The sequence below is a fragment of the Mastigoproctus giganteus genome, chromosome 11 (assembly GCF_048544385.1).
Source record: "Mastigoproctus giganteus isolate SK-2022 chromosome 11, ASM4854438v1, whole genome shotgun sequence".
NCBI lineage: Eukaryota > Metazoa > Arthropoda > Arachnida > Uropygi > Thelyphonidae > Mastigoproctus > Mastigoproctus giganteus.
Genome location: NC_143585.1, coordinates 138,983,920 through 139,009,173, shown reverse-complemented (window position 1 = coordinate 139,009,173; position 25,254 = coordinate 138,983,920). Strand labels below are relative to the sequence as shown.

At 35.9% G+C, this 25,254-nt stretch overlaps 1 protein-coding gene across 5 annotated transcripts in view; it reads right to left on the bottom strand.

The window, feature by feature from the left end:
* The window catches only part of LOC150078471 (rho GTPase-activating protein 45-like), a 492,654-nt gene that overhangs the window by 283,364 nt on the left and 184,036 nt on the right, over positions 1-25,254 (bottom strand). For all 5 annotated transcript variants that reach the window (XM_090385482.1, XM_090385485.1, XM_090385486.1 and 2 more), the window contains 2 exons: positions 16,553-16,634; positions 10,913-10,973 (listed from right to left, as the gene is read on the bottom strand). In XM_090385482.1, the coding sequence (XP_090241608.1) occupies positions 10,913-10,973; positions 16,553-16,634 (143 nt within the window). The remainder of the gene's footprint in view (positions 1-10,912; positions 10,974-16,552; positions 16,635-25,254) is intronic.

Here is a 25,254-nt window from a genome sequence, read left to right as displayed (position 1 = left end):
CCCTTCTTTAAGTAATTCAAAATGAAAATCTAAAAACTATATTTCTTTTGCTTGAATAGTCCAGTGCCAAGAGGGAGAAAAGTGTGTTTTCTCAATCTATGTATAAGTGATACGATATGCTAAACCTAAATTAGCAAGAATGACGTCAGGCACATTGATATACCCCGTATAATGCAAGTATGCCAAATTTAAAAATGACAAACCTGTACCTAGATGTGTTTGATATTTAATATGACCAAATGAGTGGATAACATAAAAAAAAAACTAAAATATGGTAAACTATACCACAATAAACTTACATGAACTATGTATCTGAACTGAAAATTACTAAGGTAATTAAAAATGGTTAGCATCAACGGTCCTTTCAGCAACCTTCATGAGAACTTATAAGGAGAGGGGAATGAATGTGAAAAAATACTATAAACACTCTCAGAGTGATTTATATGTGCTAACTTTTTTTAAATCTTTACATTCCAAGCATTATAAATAATAACAAGTTCTCAGATTTAGTGTTACATTGTGATTTCATAGGGACAGTCTGAGAAATAAGTAATTTAGTAAAAGTCAACTACATATCAACAATATCATATTAAGATTGCCTCACTAAGGAAGGGTGTACCTGAGATAGTTCTCACTAAACTCATGGTTATGAGTTAGTGAGATGATGATATTATGATGGTTTTTGATGCCACTATTATTATAATAATTATAATTATTATATTATAAATTATACAAGTATTACACTTCTGATTATGAAGCTTGCACTGAATTAACTCTAAAAATGAAATCTTTCAGTACAAAAATGAAAGAAGAATGTCATTAAAGAAGAATGTTATTCATCATAAGAAATTCTAAATTACAATATAATTTAAGTGGCTTATGGTCTTCATACATACAAAATTGTTCTGCATTTTCATATTTTATTGTACATTAAAATAATTTTTAAAAAAGTGTATACTCGCATAACGCGAGTTCGATTAACACGATTTTCAGTTAATGCTATTTGAAAAATTATACCACTTTTCACTTTACACAATGCAAATTTCTAGTTAACGCAATTTTTTTTTTTTTTATGCGATAGTTAAAAAAGATTTGAATTGCGCATTAAGCTTATTGCGAGTCGTACAGTCAATAAACAAACGTTTGCCTGCTGCCCGCCTCAGTGTGTTCCATCAACCATCGGAAGAAGACGTGTTACTTGTTTGTCTCCTGCTAATAAAGTCAATGCACACTTGAATAAAAATTCAAATTTTTAAATGAGCCAGATGAAAATGTTACTGCGAAGGAGATAACGGTAAAAGAATTAAATGAAATCTTTCATATCGCAGAGAACCTCAAACAAAAGGTTTGAGGTTTTCTGCGATATTTATTTCACCAGGGCCCAGAGAAGATTGTTGTCGACTATCGGAAATTGATTGATGAAAAGAGAAAGTCAACACTGTTCAAATATTTCCGCAACAGTCATTTCTTCATTGTGTATTTTATGTCAGAGGTTCCCAAACTTTCTCGGTTCACGGTGCCCTTAGTGTCTCACTAATTTTTTCAAGGTGCACCCAGACCAAAAGAAATACCTAACAGTTCTGTTTAGTAGTTAGGTCCAAACAACTTAATAAGAAATGCTGAAACTGTGAACTACCTCGAGCTAGTAGTTTGCGCGGTGTCCGACAGATGTCGAGTATCGCTGTGTTTCCCTCGAAAATTTAAAATATTCCGCGGCGCGCAGTTTGGGAACCGCTGTTTTATGCAATACACATTTAATTCCATAATTATTTTCATTATCTTTTACATTGTATACAGTTAAAAAGTTATTTAAAAGGTATTTTTAAAATTCTTTATGGACATTTCAGAAGGTCAAGGACCAATTATAATTTTTCCTATTGATTATTATATTCGATTAATGCATTTCCGTTTTGCGCGATGCGCTTGTGGGATGAATTAATCGAGGCCAGCCTGTATATGTATCATATCCAGACCCCTTTAAAGCAATAAAGATATAAATAAGAATAAAAAGAAAATAAATGCGAGTTATATGAAGATATAAAAGAATATAGAATATAATTTAAGAATAAATAATGAGTATTTAGAGTTTGATAACCAAATTTGTAAATTTGGTGTGTGGGTGGGTGGGGGGTATAGTGAATGCAGCCTCTCAACTGTTAAGAGTGACTGTAGTTTTATACAATTAGGTGACCTGTGTACATTATACAGTATTTTTGGGTCAATATGTCAGAGTACAGTCATTCTGCGATATAACACGAAATAGGAGGTAATGTGAAAAGGGAGAAGTCTAGAATATGGGATGTGCTGGTCGAGAAATGACAACAGTGGAAAATAGTGAGAAGGGGGCTACAATCCATAAGTTCTTCCCAGATATGAGGAATCAGCATACTCTCAGATTAAATGGTTCATGCCAAAACTCCAGATTATATTCCTCCTAACAGGGCATGATTGCTTCAATGCAAAACTCAATCAACTTGGAGCAAAGGATAAGAGTACTTGTCATTGTTCGGAAATTGAAACCTGGGAACTCATGCAGTAATCATTGCTAAGAATACCAGGACCTTAGGGATGATCTGGTATGGTAGGCTCCATCGTTGGCTAGTAAGGAGGTGGGAGTTGAACCTCAACCACTTCAGTCAAAAGAAGCTTTCATTAGATTCAGGGAGGCTACTGTGGCAGTTTTCAGGAGAAGATATATACTGATGAATGTGGATGCCTTGAATGAATAGCCCCTCTGATCTTTGTCTTTGCAGATGTGCTCCTCTGGACTGGTCTGCTGTGGTATGTGGTCTGCACTTCTTGAGGAAAATTTGGGGCCCAAGCAGTGCAGTAAAGTGCAGCAGCAGACTGGACTGCTGTGACCACTGGTGTCTTTGGGAATGGATAGAGATGGCCTTTGACCAGTTTAAGGATCTAAATGATTTTGTGATAACTCAGGAAAGTGGAAAAGAAATTGTTGAAGCTAAAATGCACCTAGAGTGGATTGAATCCATCCATATAAATTAAGAGAGGCAGAAGAAGAGTTAATCAAGCCATAGATATAATTAGAGCTTCCTTCAATTCAGATTAGAGATGTGAGAATGAATCACCAATTCACAAAGGAAGAGATCAAAGGGCGAAGTAAGTAATTATAGACTTGCTAAGAGAGAAGTGAATGCAAATAAATAATTTTGACATCATATATTTAGATTTCAGAAAATCTTTTGATACTGTTCCACATGAAAGACAGCTATGCCAATTGGAGCAGAGCATTAGAGACAAGTTATTGCTATGAATAAAGGGTGGGTAATAGTCGGGTGGGCAAAGACAAAGTGCCTATCAAAGGGCACTGCTCTTGGATTAATGTTATTAGTAGAGTTCTCCAAGGTTCAGTGCTGGCCCACTGTTGTTTTCAATAAGTAATGATATTGATGAATGGTATACCAGGCTTATGTCTAGGTTTTCAGATAATAAAAAAAAGGTTGGCAGGGTAATTAATGAAGTGGCAAGTAAAGTTTAACATTGGTTGGACCACACAAAAACAGTTTAAAAACAATAGACTTGGAGGTTACTGTGCCATAAGACTTGAAGTTTGGTGAGCTGTGCAAACAGGCTGCTAGGACCAGTTCATAGTATATGCCAGCAGTTTCCAACCTTTTTTGACTTGCAAACCCCTTTCAACAATATATTTTTAATGCAAACCACTAAGCCTATATTCTCTGAAATCGTATAATATTTCTGAATTTTTATTATAAAATATTTCCAGTACTACGTTTTTATAAGCAACATTGCATAAAAATAAAAATTATTATTAAGTATTATTTATACTGTACTTTGTAAAGTAGTTATTAATCAGTCCAAACTAGATTTCCAACAGGCTAAGAGTAGAAAACTTGCTTTTTGTAAAAATGGTAGCTGAGCATTCTCGTTTCTTGCCAAAGCTATTGGCTGCAATTTTTGCCCATTTTATGTTCTCACCTCTGTCAAAACCAGATGATTCTGTTGCCACAACAGCCAAAGATAAAACTGACCTGCTAGTATCTTATTTTTCTTCCAACTCATGTAATAATGACCTTGGTAAATCACCTCAAACCATTCCCAGTACACTCCATTCAATGCCTCCTATGGTCTTCTGTCAAAAAGGATGTCAAAAAGATTTTGATGAAACTGATGCTAAGAAAGCTCCAGGTCCTGATGGTATTGCTCCACTTGTTCTCAAAACCTGTGCCTCTGAACTTACTCCTGTTTTGTGTTAGTCTTTTTTCACTTTCTTATTCCAAAGGTTTTTTCCCTTCTGTTTGGAAATTTGCTCATATCCAGCCAGTTCCTAAAAAGAGTGCCAAATCTCTTTCATCCAATTATCGTCCCATTGCGATTACTTCTACTCTGGGAATGTATCTTCTGCTGAACCCGACAGAGAACTGGATGAGAGTTGTGTCTCAAAGATAATAAAGCCTGTAATACACTCAAAAAATCAGAATATATTATTGACCTTTGGCATTAACAAGTTCGAATGTGATCCAAGGCTAATTCTATAGCATGCATCTCTGCAGTGTATATGCTGGATTCAGGAAGAATCTGCTGAGATATTATAGTGTCCAGAAAGACAACACAGATCCTATGCACGATTCAGACTTCGAGCTGTCTGTGTAAACTGGCAGGAAGTCGGAGTGCTCAGCTCAGTGTGCAGAATAGAGCTGCTGGTAGACAGATGATGGAGTCTCAGACTTTACCCATTTCTTAAGGGAAAAGTCGCATGATGGGGTATGAGCATGCCAGGTTGAAAGAGTTTCTTTTGGTGTTTGTGCAACCTTGTCTACCACGATGTTAAACTCTCTGAGTAGCTCTTGGACATGGATACCAAAAGGTCGGTTGGCAGTCTGACGGATATTGTACAATTTTTCCCAATGTGGCTCAAAAACGTGGATGTCCACGTAGGATGGTCTGGCAGGGATTTCAACTTTAAAGCATAGTTTAAAGACAACTGCTTACGTCGAAGGGATAATGGTGGTTCGTTTGCTTTGACGTATAAGCTCTGGACAGCAGATGTTCGAAATGCTCTAGTAGCGATAAGGATAGCCTGATGGTGGACAGGGTCTCTGGCTGAGGAGTATACCTGGGCCCCGTAATCTAATTTGGATCATACAAGTGCAGGATAAATACATAGTAGGGTGCACCTGTCTGCTCCCCAACACATAGAGGAGAGAGAGCAAAGAATATTTAGTCCCCTCGTGCACTTTGTACGAAGTTGACGAATATGTTCTAGAAAGGTCAACTTTTTATCAAACACAAGTCCCAAGAATTTTGTGTCTGACACTACTGGAATAGCATTTTGTTCGCACCTTAATTCAGGTTCAGGATGAAGAGTATGCTTACAACAAAAGTGTATACAAAGTCTTCTCCGGCGAGAACCTGAAGCCATTAGCAAGTGCCCAGGAATTAAGGCGATTGATGGCTTGTTGCAGTTGTCTTTCAATAACGCTCATGTTGCATGACTGACAAAATATGCTAAAGTCATCAACATAGAGGGTGCTGTTTACAGTTGGAGGAAGCTGTTCTGTGATAGAATTTACTTTGATGGCAAAAAGCGTGACCCTTAATACTGATCCTTGTGGTACTCCCTCCTCTTGGCAGAAGGGACAAGAGAGTGAGGATCCCACACGAACTTGGAAAGATCGATTGGCTAAAAAAGTTTTTAATAAAAATGGGGAGATGCTCTCTAAGACCAAGGCTATGCAAATCTTTTAAGATGCCAAACCTCCAAGTTGTGTCATATGCCTTCTCCATGTCAAAGAACACTGACACCAAATGTTCGCGTTTTAGGAAAGCATCCCGGATGGATGTTTCCAGTCTAATTAAGTGATCAAGAGTTTATCTGTTTTCTCGAAAGCCGCACTGGATGTTGGAGAGAAGATCATTCGATTCTAAATACCACATTAACCGAAAATTAACCATTCTCTCCAGGATTTTGCACAGACAGCTAGTCAGAGCTATAGGACGGTAATTAGTAGAGAGTTTAGGATCCTTTCCTGGCTTGCTCTTTTATTGCTCTTTTATATAGATTCTGTTATACAGAACAAGCAGGCGATCCATAGATGTTGGTGAGAGATGTTTAAGCATTTCATAACGGATGCCATCTGGTCCAACAGCACTTGCCTTGGAATGATAGAGAGCTCTTTTTAGTTCCTGTAGAGTTAAAGGCACGTTGTAGGGAAAAAGGCTTTTCAGTATGAAATTTAGTGCCTCTTTTTCTCTTTTATGTTTCAGGACCAGGAACTCTGGGGAATAGGATGATATTCCAGAAATGTTTGAAAATGTTTCCCCAAGAGCATTGGCTATTACAGTGGGCTCTGCAATAATGCATCCATTATAGTCTAGGATCGGTGAGGGGTGGGATGTATATTTTCCCTTCATTTTTCGTATTTTATCCCAGACTACCTTAGTGTTGGTATACTGGTTAATAGATGATGTAAAACGGATCCATGATTCCTTTTGACTCTGACGGCGAATGTAGCGTGCTTTGGCTCGCGCACGTTCGAAGGCTATTAGATTAACAGTGGTAGTAATATCCCCCAAGCTTTGTTTTGAGCCTTTTTTGCTGTTGTGCATTGTGAATTCCACCATGGCTTGGGAAAAGGTGGAAACTGGGCAGATGTTTTCAGTATGGTATTGGCAGCTGCAAGGATGATATTTTCTGTGCTGTACGTGACTGCATCATTGATAGTCTCCTGACTGACTGCATTATGGTCAAAATTTGCCTGATGTTGGATGGCATTCCAGTCAGCCTGACCAGTCTTCCACCGTGGTAACCTGAAGGGAAGACACTGTCTCCCACTGTATAAGCAGGTTATCACAGGGAAGTGATCACTTCCATATGGGTTCTCCTCCACTTCCCAAGTCAGTGAAGGGAGTAGAGAGGGGGAGCAGATAGAAAGATCAATGGCAGAAAGCATACGGGTAGGCATGTGGAAGAATGTGTTAGTTCCCACATTTAGAAGGGAGAGGTCATTGTCATTTAGCATATGCTCTGACTCGTCCCCTTCCATTATTGCTAGCACTACTCCGCAGGGTGTTATGTCCATTAAAATTCCCTAGAAGTAAGAAAGGGGAAGGCGACTGCGTTACAAAATCATCAAGGTCTTCCTCGGAGATGTCAGTCCCAGGTGGCAAATAAATTGAACAGACGGTTAATAGAAATCCCACTGTAAGGCGAATTGCAACAGCCTCTATGCTGGTTGTAAGTAGCAAGGTCTGAACTGGGGTCTGGTTGCCTACAAGGATAGCCACTCCTCCATGAGCAGGACCATCTGAAATTCTGTCCTTATATGTGATGTTATGCATGGTGGGGTCATCATTTGCCTTTAGATAAGTCTCCTGCAAGAAAAAGCAAACTGGTGCATGCTTTTGCAGGAGGGCCTTGATGTCATCAGTATTTCGCCGGAATCCAAGACAATTCCATTGTAGGAATTTAGCCATTATTTTGGCTTGGTGGGTCCATCAGATGGCTTCCGAGGTGCTGAGGGCTTACTTTTGTCAGTCTTGGATTTATCTTTTTTGGGGAAGTGTGGATGGTGTCCCGTGTCCATTTCTTCCTCCGCAAAGAGTTCCAAGACTGATTTGTCCGGTACCTCCTTATTCTCTACATCCACTGTTTCTGGTATTATGGGTGACTCTTCCGAACTTTTTAGCTTTTCTTTACAACTTGGTTTTGGTAGTGGTGGAGCACTAGGAGGTACAGATATATGAGTGGCAGCTGATTGTTTTTTTTGGTGGGCTTTTATGAACTCAATAAATAGCATGTAATCGGAGTGAATGACTCTCTTGGTGGTATAGTCATCTCAGTTTGTGTACCGATAGTGCACTTATCAGAAACCTTCTGGGCATATGAAGGTTTCCCGCTATTTATTGGTTGGATACGTTTTCTGGCCTCTGGGTAGGAGATATTCAGCTCTGTTTTCAGTTTTTGGATTTCTTTTTCATCCTTCCACCGCTGGCATACTCTAGAGCAGGTGGGGTGCTCTCCTCGACAATTGACACAGATCGGTTTTGAAGCTGAACATTCCTTGCTCTCGTGGTCTTTAACACCACATCGAGCACAGGCAGGGTTACCATGACAAGATGTTTGTGAGTGGCCGTATTTTTGGCATCTAAAACACCTCAGTGGGTTTGGGATATAAATCCTCACTGGGCAGTTTAGTAGCCTGCCTTGATGAAACTTGGAGGCCGTGGGGTGTTGAACGTGAGGATAAGAACTCGGGTAGGGACGAGATTCCTGTCCTTTTGTATCGATATTCTCTTGACAGCTGTCACTCCTTGGTCTTTCAATTCAGAGCAGATTTCTTCTTCAGAGACATGAAGAAGGTCCCACTCTGATATAACACCTTGTGAAGAATTCAGAGATTTGTGGGGGGGTTACAGTGATAGGTATTCCCCCTATGGATGTAGAGTTTATGATTTTTGCCACTTGTTTTGTGGTAGAAGCTTCGACCAAAATGTCACCAGAATGCAGTCTTTTTACAGATTTAGGTGACCTTGCCAACCCTTCTAATCCTTTCTGGATAAATAAGGGTGACATCTTTCCAATTGACTGCTCTCCGGTGGAATGGAGAATGAGGAAAAGCAGTGTCACTGATGGTGGTGGTGTATCCTCAGTCCTGGCTCTTTTTGCAGAGGTGTTTTCATCTCGATTAGGTAGGGGTCTTGTTGGGGCCCCAGAAGAAATAGAATTTAAATTACTCATATGAGTAAGATAAAAATTTCTGATGCCCTAAGTACCTCACCCACGAGGTGAGGTACTTACTGCTAGGAGCCCTACGAGGGGATGCCCACTCGTGAACTAGCAGGTACTGCGTACATGAATGGGATGCCAAGTTCGCTTAGGAGCATCATACCCATGTTTCCAATAAGCCTTGATCCCATCCCAGGACCAAAGGGAGGGAGACTTATTGGAACACAGTTGACCCTAGCAGTAAGAACCACCCGCCGATTTATCCCAGTCGGGCCGGTCCAGGACCACCCTTCTTGTCGAAGCAGGGGCCAGAGTGGTGTATTAAGGCTGGGCTCCTCAACCACCAGGATCCCCCTTTCCGAATTCCACGGGTCGTGGTGCACGGCTGCACATGCCAGATTCCAATGATGTAAACCTGGAACCAAGGTATGGGCGTTAGATCCCAGTGATGCTAATCTGGAAAACCAGCAGCATCACTGGGAGATTCCCTCACCAGGTACAAGTGCCCACGTCGAGGGGACTGGGAAAATAAGGCACAGACATCCCATAAACATAATGGAAAAAATACATTATGATTTTGAAGAAAATATATGAGAATGCTACCTCCTTTATTAGACTAAACAAAGTCAGTAGCAAATTTAAAATTGAGAAAGGAGTTTGACAAAGAGACACAATATCTCCAAAGTTATTTACTACTGCCCTTGAAGAAGTTTTCAGAAGATTGGATTGGTCGCAGAGAGGAGTCATTGTGAATGGAGAGTGCCTAAAACATTTACGATTTGCAGATGCATTGTGTTCATAAGATCAAAAGAATTAGAGGAAAATCTTAATCAAGTATGCAGAGTTAGTAGGGATTTTGGACTAAAGATGAATATGAATAAAACAAAAGTAATGATGAACAAGTATGCCACAGAAACATCATTGAAGGAGCAGTAATTGAAAAGGTGGATTCGTATACTTATCTGGGACAAGTCATTAGCTGTAATAATGATAAATGGCTGGAAGTCAAAAGAAAAATACATTTTGGATGGATAGCATTCAGGAAATATAGTCACATACTGAGGAGCAATATCCCAATTTGTCTGAAACATAAAATAATGATCCTCTTCGATCTTTGATCTCCATCCTCATCCCTCCACAACCCAATTACCAAAATCTCCGGTAGTAATCGAAGAAGAAATCCGATAGTCGATGGGAATTTCTCTTAGATTCATTTATTATACAAGGCACCTTCTAAAATTACACGTCTCTCTCACTCAAAGAATGGAAGAGAAGCTGAAGACTACACAGCGACGAATGGAACAAATTATATTATGAATCAGACTGTTAGATAAGAAGAGAAACACATGGATTAGGCAGCAAACACAAATAAAGGACATTCTTATGAAAACTAAAGAACTGAAATGGCCTTGGGCAAGACACATAGCTCGAAGATATGATGACAGATGGACTAAGAAAATAACAGAATGGTACCCAAGAGGAGCTGAGAGAAAACATGGAAGACAACAACAGAGATGGACAGATGAAATTCATGAGTTCGTGGGTAGTAAATGGATAGCCATTGCACAAAACAGAAGAAACTGGAGAGGCCTTCATTTTGCAGTGGATTTAAAATAGCTCATAATGATGATGATGATGATGGTTGCAGGTCAGATGTGCAGAAATTTGTCTTCAGCCACAGGTTGGTTGGTTGGTTGTTGGAACAAAATGCCATCTAATTTTGTAAAGGTGGAAAGATTGAATAAATTCAAGGATGCATGATCATTTGGGCTACGGCAGCAGAGTCAGGATAACTCCTATGAGTTATCCTGGTTTATCAGCCACACAAAATGCAAATTGGCTTGTGAACACATGCAATCTGTACATATAGTATGCAGTGCCCGAGGTAGAGCACCTCCCCTAATGAACTGCTCAGCTTTTGCCAGAGTACCTCATCAGGGGAGACCAAATGCTATTGTCACGGGGTATCCACATTAATATATCCATACACTTATTATTAGTGTTATTAGCACAACAGAATACATAAGTGGAACTTTCACTTCCATCATAAGAATAAAAAAAAAAACAAAAAACATGATTATTCAAAACAAATCACCAGCAAAGAATTTAATATACTTTTCAATAATAACATATTAAATACAGAAAGTAAATATTGTGCAGTTAACTTTATTTTTTTAATGCAAGTGAAAAAGCCTGATCACTTACTCTAGTCTTTGGTACTGGTTGACATGAACTGTCCAAATCACCCATCAAGTATTCTGATACTCTATAAACATAATTTATTTTAAAATAATAAGAAGATAATAAGACACAGATCCTCATTCTAAATTTCTATCTCTTTATCATATAATTATAAATTTATATAAATATTAAGAGTTTGCTAAATAACTGTTATAATGAACAAATTATAATAGCTATTTAGAAAGCTATTTATTATTTCATGTTAAGTTTCTTTCTACTAGTTGGTTGGCCGACTGCTTTGGGGTTTATTGGTATATGGGAAATAGGAAGGATTTTTTTTTTTTTTTTTTTTTGGCAGATACTGTATAAGCTTGCTTTCTTGCATCATATGCCTCTACTAATATTAATATCAAGAACTTTGGCAATTTCATATGGTTATTTAGTTGGTTATTTGATTTTTTTATAGAGTATTGGCAGCTTATGATATAATTTCATATGATAGTGATTCAGATTAGAAATTTGTATGCTAATTTATTTTATTCATATATTGATTTAGTCTCTTTCGTTTTGTGGGTGTACTGAATCTTGTGTGTAAGTCAAACAGAGATGTAGGCATCACACTGTACTATTAGAGAGTGTGATTAAGGAAGAACTTGGCAAACTATTGGGAGGAATAGATAGGTGAAATGGGAAGGATTTTTTTTTTTTTGGTTGATACTGTATAAGCTTGCTTCCTTGCATTATTTGTCACTACTAATACTACTATTTATGATACTAATGATACCGATGTAAGTATTTCAAGTTCAATGCTCAAGTTTTGTTGATGACAGAAATATGGCAGGGTGCATAATGGTATTAATCATGATATGTTGTTCAAACAAGATCTAAATAAATTAGGCATATGGGCTGAAAAATGCCAATCAAGATAAATTCAAGAATTTAGGCAGCACTACTACCAGAATAACATTTGGGTAACAAACTCAAGGTAGAGGGGGGGGGGGTAATTGTACAGATTCAAACAACTGCAATTGTTTGAATCTGTTGGAATGTGTGCAGAGAAGAGCAAGATTACTTGGTACCACAAAACAGTACTCTTGTCAAAACATATTTTTGTTCTGTAAATTGCAACATCTGGAAATTAGGCACTATAAAGAGACCTAACTTAAGTGTGTAAAGCTCTGTATGGCATAAGTAAATGAAATGGTAGTAACCTCTTCACTCCTTTATTAATTAATCACAACTAAACATATAAATGTACATAATTTTAAACTGAAAAAGGATAGTTACAGAACAGATGTGCAGAAAACTTTTTCAGTGACAGATTGATTATTGCAACAGATTGCCACTTAGGAGTGTGTTAAAGTGGGTAGTCTGAATAAATATTTTTTGGCTGATGCCGAATAAGCTTTCCTTCCTTCCTTGCATCATTTTGCCATTACAAATAATAATATGGGTTCTATTTCTGTAGACATTTTCCCACCTTGGAAACAGTGACAGCTTGTGACTCTGATGTACGGGGGTGCTGTTTCGTAAAGTTACATTAAATTGCCTTGGTTATAAGACATATAGATATAGACAGTAATAATAATAAGCAAGTTAAAAATACTACAAAACATTAACTGGACACTTACCATTAACAGACTTGGGTAATCTTGAAATTTTATTTAAAAATAAAATCCATTCTTGGGTTTTTATTTGTTGAAAATAGATTAATAACTTTTTCCTTCAAGTTTGGTGCACTGTTCAAATTGGCACTACTCACTCCGCAGTTCCTTTGCCTTGTTTTGTCACCTCTAAAAATGTGTATTGGCAACCTGCCAACTAGGCATTGACTGAACCACTAGGACCAAAATGTGGAACTGTGTAGCACACAGTTCTGCCTACGGCTATACTTCAAAGCTGAAAACAATTTTGTGTTTTTATTCATTATTATTGAAATGATTATTGGAAATAGAGGATGAGTATACTATATGCGGGACCTGTTAATAAAAATATTCATTTCATTGCACACAAAATTTCACATAACTCCGTTGACTGTATATTTAGATTTAAAAAGCTGGGGATGCTGCAGTTCCGCACTGCTTACCATGAAGTAACACTGAGAATGAAAGAGAAAACCCCGTTTTTTTGAGAGAGGAAGCAATATTTGTGATGTGCTTATGCCAAAAGAAATTAGAAGACAGGGTGTTCCCTAATAGAGAGATATGTGATCTTGTCTAGAAATCTGAGTGTCACTAAAGGTAAGCATAGGATTAGAAGAATTCTTTTTTTGCAAGATACAAGACAGGACTGAGTTTTAGAAGAAATGAAATCAACTAAGTTATCTTTGTAACACTGGAGAATTACCTGGAGATCAGTATTTAAGGAATTGGTAGTGGATATTCGAGTGGATCTTCGATATGCTTATGCCAAAAGAAATTAGAAGACAGGGTGTTCCCTAATAGAGAGATATGCGATCTTGTCTAGAAATCTGAGTGTCACTAAAGGTAAGCATAGGATTAGAAGAATTCTTTTTTTGCAGGATACAAGACAGGACTGAGTTTTAGAAGAAGTGAAATCAACTAAGTTATCTTTGTAACACTGGAGAATTACCTGGAGATCAGTATTTAAGGAATTGGTAGTGGATATTCGAGAAGTTGAAGCTGTTTGTGCAGGTAAAGGCTAGAATATCGCCAGTGGATTGACACTTATGGAATTCACACTGGTAATCATTGATCAGATGGAAGGTTTCTAGATAGTTTAGGAATTGGTGACTAATAGATTTCTCCATTACTTTAAAAAGAGTAGAAGTAAGTGCAATGGAACGATAAATGAATGGGAGAAATTGGTCACCATTTTGGTGACCAATCTCTCCCATTTAAAAAACCTGTGCTTGTCAAGCTGACAAGCACAGGTTTTGAGAACAAGTGGAGAAATACCAACATGACCAGGCACTTTCTTGGCATTAAGATTGTTCAAAATTCTTCTAATATCTTTTTAACAGAAGACCACAGGAGGCACTGAATGGAGTGTACAGGAATGGCAGAAGGTGGTTTACCAAGGTCTTAAATACACAAGTTGGGGTAGAATCCCCATAATATCTTTCTCTCGGGTTCCTAGACTCTATTCAAGACAGGGTATTTAGGTTAATTAATAACCCTTCTCTTACAAGATCTCTCTCCTCAGTCTTATAGAAATCATGTTTATGCTGCATGACTTTTCTATAGAAACTTCCATGGGCATTGTTCTGAATTGACTTCTATAATTCTCCCTCTCTCTTCCAAACCAGTCTGAATACATTCGACAACCAGTCAGTATCCATTTACTCCAGCTTCAAACTCACAGAACCAACTTTTCTTCTTCATTGTTTATTCTTTTACCTTACATTTTCTGGAACAGCCTATTACTCATACTTATTTCCTGAACATTACAATCTAAAGAAATTCAACTCTAAGGTCAACAAGCATCTTCTTCATCTTCTCAATCTTTAATCGATGCATGGTACTAAGTACTATAGGTTCTAATATCTTTTGTGTTTGGGGTTTTCATATAAAAAAACAAACAAACAAAAAAAAATGAGCTGTTACAGCAACAAATAAAAATTCTTGAGATGTGTGCAACCATTACTTTGATCCATATCATTCTATAGTTTACTACCCTTGCACACCCTCTTGAAGTTATTTAGGCTTCTTTCCCTAGCTTTATCTGTAAAAATTCTGGGAGCACAACTGGAGTCATCTGACCTTAACACAGTCATACTTTATAAGTATTCTCCTCCCTACAAAGGAAGGCATGAGAGAGAGCCACAACAAACAAACAAACTTGCATGCACATGGGTGTATATACAAGTCAAAAACTGTAAAGGCAACCAGGTCAGTCTATTCATGAAAGCATTTTAAGTCATGTACGGGATAACTTCTGTGACTCAAACAGCAGTATCTTAAGTATGTTGAGCCTTACTTCTTAATCTGCATAGCATCCTCTTTAAGAAAAGTGTGCACAACTAAGGTAAAGAAAGCCAACATGAGAACCATGGCAAACTATGGGAAACTTACTGGACAAACTGGTTTGCCACTACCGCAGTTTCTCCCTACATTCTTGGTAAACAGACCATGCATGCTGTCAGTAGTGGCAGTAGAAATAGAGAACGATATATTTATTGAGGCACAACAGACAATGCGATGGCTACTTTTTTCTCATTATTAAAAGCAGATTATTGGAGTCCATGAGTGTTTTCGCTATTAAAAAACTAACCTTAAAGGTTAGGTTAGGAAATAATAGGAAAAGAAAGAAAGATTCTTTATATACATACCATAACGTCAATCAGTTACTTAACACTATGATGTTACTGTATGTTATGTTCATGCACCAATCAGTACATAGTCTGTCACAACCTACATGTCAATCAACATATCGTTTTCGACTTCTGCAGCTACCGATAACGCACCATCTCTTTACTGAGAATGGAGAGAGAAGCTGCAATAGAGGCAAACCAGTTTATCCGGTAAATTTCCCATAGTTTGCTGTGGTTCTTGTGTTGGCTTTCTTTACCTTTGCAGTGTGCACTTTTTGCACTGGTTCATCAAAATAATGAAATTAAAGAAGTTGAAAGACTGAAAATAAGAGATGAAATAATTGAAAAATTGGTTTTCAAATTAATGATGACAGAGGTACTCTTCACAACATGTGGACTGTTTATTACAGCTGTGGGAAACTGATGGTTATGCAGTGAATCTTATGTGCACATATAGGTTCCTATGCTGACAAATAAATTGGTATCAATAATTAGCTGAATCTGATGTCTCACAGCTTCCATGACTGTTTCATTTCCTTTTGATGCCTATTTTTCTTTTGTTGGCTGTGATGCCATGGTGTCAAAAAAAAAAAATAATAATAATAATATTGCTAAAACTGTTCAATGGCTAAAGTTCCATCTCCTAATATCTTAGCATTTCTTTTCCTTTCCAACAAAATCATTCTATTTTGGTAAAATTCTTTTTCTGAAACGATGGCATCATGGCCATCAGAGTGAATTTTTCTGTTTTAAATTTATTAATGACAAACTGTTATAACAGTTAAACACTTGCAATCTGAGAAGCATTCCAAGAGACAGATTGAATATGTTGGTATTATATTAATATTATGCCACTGTAAATTTGAAATCATGTTAATTAGCAAGTAAAACAGAAATGTATGCAGTGAAGTGGTTCTTGATTACAATAGTTTATCCTGCTTAATATAATGCTCTTTACCACCTATGTCAATATTTAAATTAAAGCAACTAAGACATTCAGAAGTGAAATATAACCTAAAATAATTTTCAAGCTAGAAAAATTATTTTTATTGCACCATTCTGACAAATAAACAGTGGTGTAAAGGATGCTAAATAAACAGTTTGTTCTAATTAACTTTTGCAGAACTGCATTAAACGAACAAACAAACAAAAAAAATCTTTGTGCTGTTCAGAATATAATTCTTTTTAAAATGTCATAAAATGCACTGATTCGGCATTGTATGATGATGAAAAACAAAATACAAAAATAATAAGATGTATGTAAATGCCTGGTGGATAATTAGAAGAGGGATCCCAAGGACATAGAGTAAACGAAAAAATGGTCCCAGCAAAGAAGAAATAATACAGCAATATTATATATTTGTGTAATGCTATACAGCAGAACATCTTACCTACTACTGAAGGCCAAAGCCATTTGATCAATAGCATCAAAGAATTCTGAGGGATCAGCCTTCTCATTTTCATAACCATAACCTGAAAAGAATACCCATTTAGTAACATATTTAAGAAAATTTAAGCTAGTCTACACTTCTTAAATCTCAAAAAGGGCTCAAGGAATTACAGCAACAGTGTAGCATGAAAACTAGGCTTTTGCTGCATCAGCAAAAAAAAAAAAAAAAAAACATTGTCTATACAACCTATATCCCTATTATACTCTTCCCACTGCCAGTCACCCTTTAAATCTCACTAAACAATCAAACTCAACCACACAAAAAAGCAGTTTATTCCAGTGATCAGATGACAACACAATAATCGGCAATTGAACCATTAGAAACTATTTTTGAAGCAAAGTTTGATGCAAATTTGCTGTTGGTAAAAATCATTTATTTTAAGATGCAACAAACCATCTTCTATTTCAATGCATACTAATTCAGACTAAATGCAAATAAATGGATGATTTATGCATTACCATGTGTGCATTTACCAAACATATTACAACAAATAGTGAATCAATATGATGTTGGAATTTCAAGATACAGTCAGCTGTATCTTGAAAGTCCATACAAGGTATGATCAACTTTTTGATCAAAACTCGTACATTATATACATAAGATATACAAATGATGTTTAATTAAAGTAAAAACCAGTTACCAGTTAATATTTTCTAGTGGTAATAGCTAAGCTCCAAATGAGCATCAAAGTTAAAATAAGAAAAAAGCATTAAGATATGTCACTAAAATATTTGAAACATAATAAAATTACCGTATTAATAAAGAATATTAAAATAAATTAATGCACAAGGCATAATACTTTAAGAGTTTGGTATCTATATAATATCGGTGTTTAGATACACTATAGATAACTCTTAATAAACTACAAAGTAGTTGTTGTAGGCATCATTTGCTCTTTCTCATATTGTGCTCTGCCTTCACGACGAGTTGCCATGATATTGCACTACTTCGAATAAGTAACGCTTCACTAATAGAGAAGGCTATTGTTACTTATTCTCAGTTGAGTACCACCACCCAGACAGCACTGTTTCACGGCTATTGGCCGATCATCAGTGGGTGGGCAGGTACCCTGGTATTGCAGACATGACGACCCAGTTGTGAAGTTAATCACACAATATGAGAGATGCCAAGAGGTGTAGATGTCAATATTTAAAATAAATAAATGCACAAGGCATAATACTTTAAGAGTTTGGTATCTATATAATATCGGTGTTTAGATACACCATAGATAACTCTTAATAAACTACAAAGTAGTTGTTGTAGGCATCATTTGCTGTTTCTCATATTGTGCTCTGCCTTCACGACGAGTTGCCATGATATTGCACTACTTCGAATAAGTAACGCTTCACTAATAGAGAAGGCTATTGTTACTTATTCTCAGTTGAGTACCACCACCCAGTTACCAGTAATATTGACATCTACACCTCTTGGCATCTCTCATATTGTGTGATTAACTTCACAACTGGGTCGTCATGTCTGCAATACTAGGGTACCTGCCCACCCACTGATGATCGGCCAATAGCCGTGAAACAGTGCTGTCTGGGTGGTGGTACTCAACTGAGAATAAGTAACAATAGCCTTCTCTATTAGTGAAGCGTTACTTATTCGAAGTAGTGCAATATCATGGCAACTCGTCGTGAAGGCAGAGCACAATATGAGAAAGAGCAAATGATGCCTACAACAACTACTTTGTAGTTTATTAAGAGTTATCTATGGTGTATCTAAACACCGATATTATATAGATACCAAACTCTTAAAGTATTATGCCTTGTGCATTTATTTATTTTAAATATTGACATCTACACCTCTTGGCATCTCTCATATTGTGTGATTAACTTCACAACTGGGTCGTCATGTCTGCAATACCAGGGTACCTGCCCACCCACTGATGATCGGCCAATAGCCGTGAAACAGTGCTGTCTGGGTGGTGGTACTCAACTGAGAATAAGTAACAATAGCCTTCTCTATTAGTGAAGCGTTACTTATTCGAAGTAGTGCAATATCATGGCAACTCGTCGTGAAGGCAGAGCACAATATGAGAAAGAGCAAATGATGCCTACAACAACTACTTTGTAGTTTATTAAGAGTTATCTATGGTGTATCTAAACACCGATATTATAAAGAATATTAAATAACAATACCAAAATACACAGTGAAAAATAAATCAAAGAATATGATTAAGCAAAAACCAAAGCAAAGCACATACATTATTAGGAAAAAATAAAGAAAAACATATTACAAAGCATAAATTAAGCAAAAATAAAGCAAAGAACTACAAGGCATTTTGCTTGCTATCCATCTATATATAGAGGTTTTTGTCATACACTTGAGAACCTTCTGGTCTGGAGCATATCCTCACTCTTATTTTCCATTTGCTTCCAGCTATATTATCACACAATACAGATTCTAATTCTATTTCTGGCATGATTATTATCCCCAGTCTGGAAATACTTATGTTGCACTCAGATTGCTTTTGATAAGAAACATATCTTGCAACCCTTCTCATCTAGGTAAAAAGTATTTAAGTTTTTCATGTGTGGGCTCAGAGAGGTAAGACATATATTTGTGTTTTTGAGGCACATTTCAAAAATATTTTGAAAAATGTGTCTGTTCATGTACAAACTGTCTTGAAATCTTCCAGTACATGCTTCCATCTCTTATCTATTTCCAACTAAATATGTCTAATAAAATTGTCTAAATTTTTATACATAATTTTCATTGATGGGGGACACAAAAATGGCTTGAAAATCAGATGACGAGATTAGTTTTTTTTTTTTTTTTTTGTGTCTATGGGCTTAAGAGATATGTTGGGTTTTTGATTCAGAGGCAGCAATATTTGTGATATGCTTACCTTTTTGTGCCCTTAAAAGATGATATTCGCTCTACAACGTCATCAACCTTGCCCCTGGCAGACATACTGCCAAGAAAGATTACAAATCAAGGTTACAAATAAAGACCTCATCTCTTTATTCCAATCACATCTCAATAAAGATATGTGATCTTGTCTAGAAATGAGAGTTTTATGAAGTTTTTTTGCAAAAAATAAAAATTGGACACACTTCGGCTTCACATCAAAAATAGAGCAAAGCATAACAATAAGGAATGACAAATAAATTGTAAGCCATCAGTAAATAAACTGCATATATATCACATGGGTCTGGCCCAAAATCCCGATGGCCAGAATCCCGACAACTAAAATCCCAACAGTATCTACTATATTGTAAAAATATATGAATATAATTCTATATATTTATTAGTTTTTTAGTTAAGTAAAATTTTACCTTATTAGATTAATTTTGTAGAAAGAATATAAAAAATAACAAAATTTTAACGACAAATATCTCTCTTAATTTGAAGATCATGTTTTCTGTTAGAGAAACAAACAGTTTTAAAATATGATCAGCAAATAAAAATGACTCAGTTTATTTTATTTAATTATATTGCATTTAATTGGTAATTTTTCAAGTTGAATTTTGGTATTTGTATAGGGCCTTTGAGCAATAATTATAAGTATAGCATTGAAATGCAAAAGATAAAAAACTTTAAATAAGAATACTTTCAGAATATGAAAATTTAGAGTAATGTATTTTGGCATCTGCGTAACATTTATAATAATTTTAATTAGCATAAATAAAACTGTAATTATACAGGTATTTGTTATTAGCTGTACTTTCACAAATTTCTTTGACAAGTACATTAGGACAAGTATATGACCATGGGTGCCAGCAGGATATTTTGAAAGGGGTAACAGGAAAAAATATCCCATTTTCTTATTATAATAATAATAAGAAGAAGAAGAAGAAAATGGAAAAATAAGAAAATTGGATTTCTTGTTAAAGATTCTGCAGTGGGAGAGGAAAGAATTCTATTTACAACAAAAGTAAATATTCAACGCGTATCATGTGCTCAATATTGGATTATGGATGGTACATTTAAAATTGTGCCCACAATTTTTTATCAATTATATACAATACATGCACCTGTCGTAATGAAAACTATTGAATTCTTCCCTTAGTTTATGTGTTGATGACGAATAAGAGTAAAGAAAATTATAAACATTTGTTTCAAGATATGATTAACTTTGCCCAAGAAAATGAAACTGAATTGAGACCACAGGCCTTAGCAGCAGGAATTAGCTGCAATAAATGTCTCCAAAGGCGAGTTCCTTAACGTGTCTCATAATGTCTGTTTTTTTCCACCTGGGACATATGTGTTTGGAGAAAAATTCAAACAAGTGAACTGGCATCTCAGTATGGCACCGATAAGGAATTTAGTTTGCTGCTTCGACATTTGTGTGCCTTGGTGTTTATTCCTTCTGGTGAGATATCACAAGCATTTAATGTTCTGAAGCCACATTTACCGAGGGAAGCTAGTGATATGATAGAGTGGTTTGAAGACAATTATGTAAATGAAGAATTAGATGGTATATGCATAATGGTTATGTTATGTTATGTTATTTTTGGTTTTTAGGAGCATTAGCAACTAAGGCCATATTGCTCCAGGAATATGCAGTGGTCATTCCCTTGACCTTTCCGCATCCTCCATATTTGGTGGTGACGGATTCGAACCCCGGTCTAATCAAGAAGCGTGTGCTACGCACTGCTGCTCCTTCCCACCTGGCATGCATAATGGTATGGTAATTCACGCTCCATTATTATTTCCACAAACATTATTGGTTTGTATACGATTCCATTCAACTGGGAATTCTATGCACCCAAAACAATGTTGAGGCTTGTCATGGAAGATGGGAGTGTAAAGTTAGACTGCACATATTGGCGTACATAGAATCATTGAGGAAATATATATATATATAAAGTGTGTGTTGTTTATTCATTAATATGACATAAAATATTAACGTTATCATATACTGTTTGCATAAACTGAAATGTACATGTTTCATATGTTCAAATAAAATTTTAATGTTTTTAGTGGCCGTTTTGATTGCACGTAAAATATTTTTTATCACAAACAATTTCTGAGATATGGACTCTAACTTTGTTTTTTTAAATACAATCAGTATGTCGGGAGTTTGTGTGGCACCGATATCACATATCCTGCTGTACTCTGATCATGCCTTTATGCATGCTGGTACTAGTACTGTTAAACTTACCTTTAACTTTTTACAGTCCTCTGTATATATATATATATATATATAGATATATATATAAAACCCTCAAAAAAGCATTTGGATACACTTCAATTTCCACATCAGTGTCACTGCCATTCACTTCAATAGCACATTGGTTCTCCTCTGGCTGCTGTGAAATGCTCCACCTTCCTGGATAGGCTTTCCACCAATGAATGATAAACTGTAGTGGGTATAGACCTCCATTCTTCCTGCAGAAGAGTTAAAAGTGAGGCTACCAATGTGGGATATGTTGGTCTAACTTCACCTGAATTCCAGTTCATTCCACAGGTGTTCATAGGATTAAAATTGAGATTCTATGCTGGCCATTCTAACTTTTGCACATTCATGTCCACAAACCATTCTCAAACAGCACTGAAGGTATGGCATAGGGTATTGCCTTGTTGAAAGAAACATGGATCTGTATGAAAGAACTGCCACCTCATAGAAGAAGCATGGAACTCCAAAATATTAAGGTGGGCAATGGTATTTGTGTTAAGGTAGGCATCAGTATTTGTGGTTTTCCAAACAACGTTTGATTGTTTGAAGAACCAATAAAAGAAAACTACTTACAATGCAGCCTATACCTTTTCCCCCACAATTTAAATTTATGTCCCCATTCTATTACTGTTTATAACTGTGAAATTTTTGCCCTCATTCATTTTACTATTCCCTCTCAGAGCCTTATAGATATCAGTCAGGTCCCTCTAAGGCGTGTGCTTAGTTACCAAGCTCTGTATACCCTGTATATTCTGCCTTTCCTCATAGGGGCACCCTTTTCTGATTTCATTAAGTGCATTGTCCATCTTTGAACCTTTTTCAAGAAGATCAATATATATATATATATATATATATATATATATTATGTTTTTTAATTATTATTTTATTTAAGCCTATTTGATTATTGCTTCTTTATCACTTGCTACGTTAATGCTATTGTCATATGGCAATTAGACATTTTACGTGTTTGACATATTACTGGTTAATTGAATAAATTTTGCTGTATTACTGGTTAATTGATTAAATTGCTTCGGTTTGGTTGATTTTTCTTTTACTATTATTTATCTACTATCTGTATGGGTAATTTAGGTGTAACGGGAACAGGAGATCCAGTTAGCCTGTGCAGTCTAACTTCTTCCTGGGAGTCTGTACATGTAATGGTAAATAATAATAATGATAATAATAAATGAAGTTAATATTTTGTATTTCAAACAAACATGAAATAAACAACAAATAAATCAATGTTAATTAACATTCTTTTACCTGGTCATCTACCCGCTACTTCGTTGGGGGCTTTGAGCGGGTTGATAGCCAGATTAAAGGAATGTCTCATACCTACCCATTTCTGTTATCCCTTTATCAGTTTTGCCTTTTTAGTGATACTTTTGTACATAATTACTTAATTTTGGATAACTTTAATTAATTGATTTTAGATAATCTTTGATTAATTAATTTTTGTAAACTTTATTTATATTGATTTTAGACAATCTAATTATAATTTTAGAAATATTTTTAATCTTAGAATCGGAATCAGCAAACTGGTATAGGTGATACAAAGCACAACGGGTGAGTATCTAAATAAGTGAGGAGGTTTTTACTTACAGTCAGTTGTCCTGTGGTGGTCTGTCGGAAAAAGGGGGATTAGCCCGTTCTCTGTTTGTTTTATTGACCGATCGGTTTTTAGTGCGCAGATGCGCCTATTGTTTGTTCGTGATGTCGATATTGCTGTAGGGGGTTTATATTTGCAAGTCATGAGAGGGTTGATTTTTACGTATTGTCGGGGGTGAGGGGCTGAGGTTGGGGGAATTCTTCCGCGTTGAAATGATATGTTTTTCGTATATATTAGAAAATTATGTGGTGATTGTTATTGATAATGAGGTTTTTAAGAAAAGGATGTTTTTATGATTTAAGGATGTTGTCCATTTGCATTTTTTCATGAATTTGTATTTACATGATATTCCATTGTTATTTACATGAATTTATTATTTACATGAAGTTTGTTATTGCTATCCCTTGGACTGGGCAGGTATAGCTTTTCTAAGGCATAACAGCCCGTATTGTCCTAGGGGGTAACTATTTACATATATACAGCCTCTTACTAAGTGAATGTTTACCTTGTGTCTCCTTGAGCAAAATACAAAAAACTAAACAGCACAAGGAGACACAAGGTAAACATTCACTTAGTAAGAGGCTGTATATATGTAAATAGCTACCCCCTAGGACAATATGGACTGTTATGCCTTAGAAAACCTATACCGGCCCAGTCCAAGGGATAGCAATAACAAACTTCATGTAAATAATAAATTCATGTAAATAACAATGGAAAATCATGTAAATATAAATTCATGAAAAAATGCAAATGGACAACATCCTTTTCTTCAAAACCTCATCATCAATAACAATCACTATGTAATTTTCTAATATATACGAAAAACATATCATTTCAATGCGGAAGAATTCCCCCAACCTCAGCCCCTCACCCCCGAAAATACATAAAAATCAACCCTCTCATGACTTGCAAATATAAACCCCCTACAGCAATATCGACACCACGCCATAACAAACAATAGGCGCATCTGCATACTAAAAACCGATCGGTCAATAAAACAAACAGAGAACAGGACTAACCCCCCTTTTTCCGACAGACCACCACAGGACAACTGACTGTAAGTAAAAACCTCCTCACTTATTCAGATACTCACCCATTGGGCTTTGTATCACCTATACCAGTTTGCTGATTCCGATTCTAAGATTAAAAATATTTCTAAAATTATAATTAGATTGTCTAAAATCAATATAAATAAAGTTTACCAAAATCAATTAATCAAAGATTATCTAAAATCAATTTATTAAAGATTATCTAAAATCAATTTATTAAAGATTATCTAAAATCAATTAATTAAAGTTATCCAAAATTAAGTAATTATGTGCAAAGGTATCACTAAAAAGGCAAAACTGATAAAGGGATAACAGAAATGGGTAGGTATGAGACATTCCTTTAATCTGGCTATTGACCCGCTCAAAGTCCCCGACGAAGTAGCGGGTAGATGACCAGGTAAAAGAATGTTAATTAACATTGATTTATTTGTTGTTTATTTGATGTTTGTTTGAAATACAAAATATTAACTTCATTTATTATTATTATTATTATTATTTACCATTAAATGTACAGACCCCCAGGAAGAAGTTAGACTGCACAGGCTAACTGGATCTCCTGTTCCCGTTACACCTAAATACCCATACAGATAGTTTATAAATAACAGTAAAAGAAAAATCGACCAAACCGACGCAATTTAATCAATTAACCAGTATATATATATTTTTTTTATTTATTTATTTTTTTTTAAATAGTCTCTCATACTTAGAGAACAAACCAAAAAATATCCAAAATTTCCCATTGCCTTATGCAATGGAATTCAGACTTCCATATCTCTACAAATATAAGCCTGATAAATCATTTATAGGAGACTATGGGTTTGTTTGTTTGTTATTTGGTTTTTAGGAGCATTAGCAACTA